The 8,673-nt window shown below is 37.4% G+C and overlaps 1 protein-coding gene across 1 annotated transcript; it reads left to right on the forward strand.

Moving 5' to 3' along the window:
- Nucleotides 1–1,843: 1,843 nt before the first annotated feature.
- LOC105093536 (olfactory receptor 2T2) lies at nucleotides 1,844–3,452 on the forward strand. Its single transcript, XM_010985407.3, has one exon. The coding sequence runs from the start codon at nucleotides 1,844–1,846 to the stop codon at nucleotides 2,813–2,815; it is 972 nt and encodes a 323-aa protein (XP_010983709.2). The 3' UTR covers nucleotides 2,816–3,452.
- Nucleotides 3,453–8,673: the final 5,221 nt, after the last annotated feature.

The following is an 8,673-nucleotide window of genomic DNA, read 5'->3' on the forward strand; positions in this document are numbered from 1 at the left end:
TAAAGTTAACCTCTGTCTGTGTGAATATTTTCATTTCCAACCAGTTATTGCAAAGCCCTATAATTACAATATCTTAAATTCAGTCTCTTTGTCTGTGATTCAGAGTTGTGCTTGTGACAGGTAAATCTTTCACATATTAAAGACGGATGAAGTAGCTGACTTTCACTGAACTTACTGAGAGTTAATATTTGATATTTAGATAGGGCTTATTAAGTATCCAGGCATTTGTTTCTCTCCCTTTCAACTGAGAAGGTATATTAAATTTAAGTTCCAGCACAGACCAACATCAAATTGCTTTTCATTTTTCCTTCTGGAATTTTGCTTATTTTTCTAGACTACTACTCATAATATAACTCCATCTTTAATGAACACTCAGAAAGAAAAAGTCTTTCTATTGTTCCTAAGAGTTTTGCTTCAGCATAAAGGAGGACTTATTCTTTCTTGATGTCTCATAAACAATATATTTGACCATTATGGAATAAAAAATGCAGATAAAGTATTGGTAGCTAATACATTTTATACTAGTATACTTCATTCTGTCACTGAGATGGAGAGAAATACAGTACAAAATAATTATAATAATAATAAACAATTCACCCTTCAATGTTTCTGAACACAATTCAGAAATGCATAATTACATTTCTGAAGAATAAAAGCTGTAAGCTTTCATTCCATTTAGTTCAAGAGAGTTTTAATATTAATTTATCTTTTTCTCTGTAAATTCAGGAATCACTTGTCCATCTGGGGTTATCTTTACTTATACACATAAGGATCAGTAACAAGGTAGAAAAAAATTGTTCAGGAAATTTTTAAAAAATGGATTCCTAGGACCCTATAACATTTTGAAAACTTCAGAATGCCACCCTGCCAGAGAAACTCTGTTAATGTTTGGCTGAACAATGATTTAAGAGAAGCTTAGATCACCATGAAATGATATGACGCCTTACTAAGTCATAAAATCTCAACCCAACTCAATGGTGTCAACCAGAAGGACCACCATGATGATGAACCCAAAGTCCTGCTCGTGGAATGGAGTAAGGCTAAGTGGTCCTCATTTGAGATTTATGACCTCAAATGATCCTGTGAGAAAAAGTAGATCCAAGCGCTTAAGGTGACCTTTGCCTAAAACATGAGCTTCCTTGGCAGCACAACATCTAACCAGTGGCCAGTGGATCCTGAACCTTAACTGAAGGCCGTAGCACTGCCCGGTTCGTCCCTAATGTTCCAACCATTCACAAAATAGTCTAATAATAACAGGGGCCAAAACGATTAACTTTACTTGCATTTATTGTCTTCATGTTTATCTTCTATCAATTTATGAAATCGCAAATGGATTTCTACGTATGATATTAACAATGTAATCGTCTAAATGGCAGAGAGTAGTTAAAATTTCATCAACCTATGCATAATGATTGCAAGACAACACGAAGGGTAAGGCACAGTTATCAAACTCAGGCAATTTTCAGTCTAAAGTAAGATTATAAAATGTGTATAGAAGATGGTTTGAAAGACAAAGTAAGAAAAATTTGAAAGTGATCCTGTATGAATTATTACATTTACATCTTACATCCAGCCTGCAGAGATACAGACCTATGGTAACCCTTCACAAATGATGAAACTGAGTTCATTTGTAGATTAATTTCTCTGTCTGATGTTAATGTTAGACCATTAATACTGAAACCAGGATTCAAAATGATTCTGAGGTCAGTGTTCTTTCCTTTATTCCACTCTGCTCCTTCACGCATACTAGTCATGTTGCCCACCCATGGCTATGTACTGGATTATCGATTAACCCAGCAACTTTCTGTCTTTGCAGCTCCGGGAGCTATCATCTGACGGGGGCATGGAGGCGGTTCTCCAGAACTCCACTGACTTCATCCTCTTGGGTCTCATCACACATCCTGCATTTCCTGGACTTATCTTTGCAGTGGTCTTCTCCATCTTTTTGGTGGCTGTGACAGCCAACCTGGTTATGATTCTGCTCATCCACACAGACTCCCGCCTTCACACACCCATGTACTTCTTGCTGAGCCAGCTCTCCATCATGGACACCGTCTACATCTGCATCACTGTCCCCAAGATGCTACAAGACCTCTTGTCCAAGGAAAAGACCATCTCCTTCCTGGGCTGTGCGATTCAGATCTTCCTTTATCTGACCCTGATCGGTGGAGAATTCTTCCTGCTGGGACTCATGGCTTATGACAGGTACGTAGCTGTGTGCAACCCTCTTCGATACCCTCTCCTCATGAACCGCAGGATCTGCTTGTTCATGGTGGTGGGCTCCTGGGTTGGTGGTTCCTTGGACGGATTCATGTTGACTCCCGTCACCATGAGTTTCCCCTACTGTGGCTCCCGAGAGATCAATCACTTTTTCTGTGAGATCCCAGCGGTCCTGAAGCTGTCATGTGTTGACACATCGCTCTATGAGACCCTGATGTATGCCTGCTGCGTGCTGATGCTACTTATCCCTGTATCTGTCATCTCCGTCTCCTACACACGCATCCTGCTCACTGTGCATCGGATGAACTCTGCCGAGGGCCGGCGCAAAGCCTTTGCTACCTGTTCCTCCCATATTATGGTGGTGATTATTTTCTACGGGGCAGCCTTCTACACCAACGTGCTGCCCCATTCGTATCACACGCCAGAGAAAGACAAGGTTGTGTCTGCCTTCTACACCATCCTCACTCCGATGCTCAACCCACTCATCTATAGCTTAAGAAATAAAGACGTGGCCACAGCTCTAAAAAGAGTGCTGGGGAGATGCACGTCCTCCCACCAGAAAATCAGAGCGGGCGATGTGTCCAAGAGACACTAACATCCTTGGCGCTGTTGCCAGTGGCACACAGTCATTCCGGAAAATATGTCCTTGGTTCTGAGAAATAGTCACTATCATTTTAACAGAATTATACCAGGCAAAAGCATCCTTTGCGAGCATCATTAAAAAAAAATACATAGCTGAAGGCTGCCAACATCTCAGCATCAGGCAACTGACTTGTTTGGATTCACTGACAGACACCTTCCAGAAAGCACTCTCTTCAATTAGCATTATAAATTATCTCAGGCAGGCCAAACATCCCCTGAAGTCCTGAATAGATGATTTCACATGTTACCTGTGTTCGTGTGTCTTTTGTGTCTGTATTGCTGACAAACTTTTAAAAAGAAATTGCAAGGAGCCGTTATCATGTCCTTGCTGATTTAATGTCAGATATTCAATGCAAATTAAATGCTTTCTAATGGTAATAGTGTAGCAGCTTTATTTAGAAAACTTTTGTGAAGACAATTCAATTGAGTTCTGGGTTCGGTATTCTTAGTTACCTTTTATAAATGTTTGTGTTCTCTAAGCTCTGAAATTAAACTGTAAGTCATTACCACTATGTGCCTGGAAATTAGTAAATATTTACAGATTGATTACAATTGACTTCTGTTATTAAGATGATAACATTGCTCAATCCTTCAACAGCTACCATTCATTCCCCAGTGAAATGTCATAGATAAACATAGAATGAATAAATCAAAACATTTCATTAGTTAACTCAGCTCCCTTGGTCCATTCTCCTATTCTCAAACTTTCCGTTTCGTGGACTGGTAGACAATATTTCTTTTATTCATTAGCTTTTGGTTAAGTGTGGAGTTTTGATAGATGCAGGATTTTGATAGAATCTTTACCAAACGAAGACCATACTCATTGAGGACTGTCCAGTGATTTACCTAATTTTAACTTCCTACTGCGTATGAGGTACTAAAATACAACAAAGAAAATTTGACTCACCTGGTGTTTATTTTAGCTATCAATAGAAAGCTTAGAATATGTTGGACTATTTTTGAGTGGTTTTGTAGTTCACAATAGATTAAGAAAAGGTTACTCAGCCTTATGTTACCCTAGCTTCAACATGGAGTAAAAAAACGTTTCCTCCATGGATGCTGATTTGAATATAACACGTTCTCAGCAATATGCTAATCATGGAGTTAGTTTTGCCTTGGAAGGCTCCTAAAAATTTGATCTTACTCTAAAATCAAATAAACAAATAGAAAAAAAGATGAAAGAATGACTTGGATTGATGAATCTTTTCAAGTAGAAAAACTAACCAGGATTTTTTTATAAAATATCAGTGTTCTTTCTTTTTTTTAATTTTATTTTATTGAGTTATAGTCAGTTTACAATGTTGTGTCAATTTCCAATGGAGAGCACAATTTTTCAGTTATACGTGAACATACATATATTCACTCACATTTTTTTTTCGCTGTGAGCTACCACAATATCTTGTATATATTTCCCTGTGCTATACAGTGTAATCTTGTTTAGCTGTTCTACATTTTGAAATCTCAGTCTGTCCCTTCCCATCCCCCACCCCCTTGGCAACCACAAGTTTGTATTCTATGTCTATGAGTCTGTTTCTGTTTTGTATTTATGTTTTTGTTTTTTTTTTTTTTTTAGATTCCACAAATGAGCAATAGTATATGGTACTTTTCTTTCTCTTTCTGGCTTACTTCACTTAGAATGACATTCTCCTGGAATATCCATGTTGCTGCAAATGGCATTATGTTGTCGTTTTTATGGCTGAATAGTATTCCATTGTGTAAATATACCACAGCTTCTTTATCCAGTCATCTGTTGATGGACATTTAGGCTGATTCCATGTCTTGGCTATTGTAAATAGTGCTGCTATGAATATTGGGGTGCAGGTGTCTTTCTGAAGTAGGGTTTCTTCTGGATATATGCCCAGGAGCGGGATTCCTGGGTCATATGATAAGTCTATTCCTAGTCATTTGAGGAATCTCCATACTGTTTTCCACAGTGGCTGCAGCAAACTGCATTCCCACCAGGAGTGTAGGAGGGTCCCCTTTTCTCCACAGCCTCTCCAGCATTTGTCATTGGTGGACTTTTGAATGATGGCCATTCTAAAATATCAGTGTTATTTCAATGCAATTTCATTCTCTTTTAAATCTCTTAGTCTCTACACTAATACTTTCTGTCTTCTCCTTCTTCCTGGCTTTGTTAGCACCTCTATCCACAAAATCTTTCATTTCACAATTCCCATTTCCCCCTCTACCTTAGACATTCATGTCTTCTTTCCAATTTCCTCAAAGTCCTGCCTAGACCTGGGCTGCTGCTATATGGTTTTAGTTTTCACATTTCCAAGATGAGTCATTTGCACATTTAACAAGGGCATTTAACATGGACAATTGATAAATATTTCAAAAGTATCTGAAAAACAACAGGCAAGGGAAGTAAATTTACTTTCTAGAGTTAGTGATTGGGGCAGAAGAGGGGGGTACTTCTGTGATGTTGTTAAGGGTCTATTCCTTTTGCCTCATGGGTGGTGGCATGGGTGTGTTCACTTCATGATGATTGATACATCATGTCTCTTCTGATATGTGTATTTTTCTATTGTATGCCATACTTTAAGATACTGACTGGTATATATCAAATAGATAAACAAGTTAATACTGCACAGGGAAATAATTTCAAGATCTTGTCATAGCTCATGGTGAAAAAGAATATGAAAATGAATATATGTATGTTCATGTATGACTGAAAAATTGTGCTGTACACCAGAAACTGACACATTGTAAACTGACTATAACTCAATAAAAAAATTAATAATAAAAAAATTAAATCACATCATATACAGTGTGTGTCCTCTCCCCTCACTCACAAGACTAGTCTTATCTTATAAGGGATGACTAGGGAATTTTTTCCCAGTCAAATGTTACCAAATTTTTATAGAAGATAATTGTGGTCATCACATTTTCCTCTTCACCGTAAATATATTTAACTTGAGAATGAAAATTATGAATTTTAAGAATATAAATTAATTCAAAATACCAGTTCCATATTCGCAAGATATCAGGTACTGTTCTTGACTATGGGGAAATGGTGAAGGGAATACTGCCCCCTTTTTTCAAAGCATATTTAACTGCATTCTCTGATTGTGATTCTGCTTCTTCACAAAGTCCTGCCAAGTATTTTGAGAAAGGAATTAGACTCATGGGAGATATAGAGAAGCTGAAGTTCAGAGCAAACTGTTGCCTCACCCAAGCAAGAGGCAGATGAGAACTTCAAAACCACATCTTCTGACTTCGTGATTTTGTACCAAACCTTACTATTAATTGATAAAACAATTTCCAAAGGAGAGAAGAATGTGGCACCATATGCAGCTGCCAGTTTGTTAATCTTGATAATGACCTGGGGGAAAAAAACCCCTCTGGGAGTAACATGCTGATAAAATCCATGCTCATTTTCTGTTGTATGCCAGCTAGGCTGGTCTACCAAGGACCTGATGCTCCGTGTTCAGAGGCAGTCAGACCCCTTCTGGGGTCTTTCTACAGGTGAGGAATGTGGGCATAAAATTAACTGAACCATTGCTTCCAAATATTTATTTCACTGGCACAATATAAAATGTATGTTTATATAATGTACAAGTTATAATCATGGATGCTATAAAGTCTACTTAATAAATATTTTTGTTAAATCCTTTCTGAATACCAAGAAAGGTTTCAGATATAAGGGAATGATCAATACTGCAAATATTTAGAAAATTATTTAGTGTGGAGAAGAGAATACAGATCTCTGTTGACTAGAAAGTGAATGGGGGAAGGGTGTATCTCAAGTGGAAGAGCGCATGCTCAGCACGCACGAGGTCCCGGGTTCAATCCCCAGTACCTCTTTGAAATGGAAATTAATGAAGAACCCGAATTATCTCCCTCTCAGAAAACAAACAATACAAATTAGACTACTCACTGTGGACAAAGTGAAGTCCTGCTAACAGCTTTGATAACCATGACCACGTGAAAACGTGTTGAAAACTTCTGATAGTAATTCTATAAAGAAGTGATTTAAATGAAGCTGGACAATTGTAATAATGGAAAAGTTCATGGCATTGAAAGGTTATTTAGCTAAAACAACAGGCTGATTCATATAGAATTACCTAAAACCAGAAGCATTTTAATTTGTTATCAGTTGGGATTGTGTTGAAGAGAGATCCGATTGACTCTGCATGCCTATCATGGTCTTGCCAAATGTTTACCAAATATCCCAGTGAGTTCTCTTTTCAAAATCCCAGATAATTAAATTTTAAGAAAATAGGTAGGATTTCTGTTCTACTATATCACCTTGGTTTCCATAATTAGATAAGAATATAACGGTGATAAAATCTGTAGCACAAACTCTTACTAGTCCATTTTGCTTGATTGGATTGGATTGGATTGGATTGGATTGGATTGGATTTTTAAGTTTATTCCATTATATTAGATTTTACTCATCACATAAGCAAGGACAGGGATTTTGATTTTGTTCCCTGAAGCACCCCAAGTACCTGACATAGAATATTGTTAGTTTGAATGAATGAAGGCAAGTTCATTTTAGAAGACTTCACACTTGAAAATATACATTTTAATGTTTACATAATTCTTCTTTTTTTCTTCTTCCTGGGAAATCCAGGTTTGAGGAGTTACAGTGGAGGCTGAAAATCAAATAAATTAGGTAACTTTTACAGGCTCACACAGAATTGCCTATCAAGGGTGAAGCTGGACCAAAAGAACTACACTTAAATCCCTTCCACATTCACTAATTCTGATGTAATTTCTGTTTAAGCCTTTTAGCTTTGTGGCTCCTGCGAAGAAACATCATTGCTTTTTGCTAGATTTGTCATAGATAGCCAACCTCCTTTGGAGCAAATAGGAGGTAAATGTCAAATATAGGCATTTGCTCAGGTGTAGAGACAGAAAAAAAAAATTTTTTTTCCATATTGACTGAAAAATTAAGTGTTAGGACCAGGCTTAGGGTGTATCAGTTGACATTATTAAAATTGTTCTTTTCCCGAATTTCCACAGTGTTTACCTGCAATAGGCGGTGATTTTAATCAGTAACCAATAACCTTAGGAAGATAAAATAAGGAAACATGATTGAACGTAGGTAAATCCATGTCTCTGGCCCTGACCTTCCGTAGAGATGATGAAGTTGCAGCAGAGATAGCTGCGTTCCTGCATCCCTGGATAAGCCGTGGGGCAACTTCCATGAGAGAAAGATGATTATACACTTGATGGAAGCCAGGGATGCCTACAAATAATGATCTTTTCTCATTTGAAAGATTATAAAACCTTTATCTTTGAGTACTTTTAAGAACCGAATTACAACATACACTGTGCCTGTATTAAATGATTTTTAGATATTAAATGTCTTAAGATAGAGAACTGGTCCAGTGCTAGTTTTTAGTTGAAAATACATGTTTCTATAATCTTAGATGTATAATCTAAAAATTATGAATTTTATACTATTTTTACTATCATGTTTGCTCTAAATATAAGGAAAATTAGGCTAAGGGGATTAAAGTAATTAAAACAAGGTTATGTGTACTGACCATTTTCAAATTCAGAAGTTAATACCATTTTCTCATTCTGGAACCTGTTCTGTTTCCACGACTAGCAAAGTAGAGGGTTACTTTTCTTGTGTGAGGGAAGGTCGTAAACTTTTCAAAAACAGTCTTAGGTGCCAGGACTCTCATGAGGGCCTTACACAAAATTCTCCCAATGACCCTGGGGACAGGGGCTGCTCTGATGTGCTTTTGGCAAGTAACAAACGTGAAAAGTGACTTTCCCAGTGTCGCATGGATTTTCACCCGAGGCAGTGAGGTACAGTTTCTCCCTAAGGATCAGGTTAAAACTGCATGAGGA

This window comes from Camelus dromedarius, chromosome 3, assembly GCF_036321535.1.
Source record: "Camelus dromedarius isolate mCamDro1 chromosome 3, mCamDro1.pat, whole genome shotgun sequence".
Taxonomy (NCBI): Eukaryota; Metazoa; Chordata; class Mammalia; order Artiodactyla; family Camelidae; genus Camelus; species Camelus dromedarius.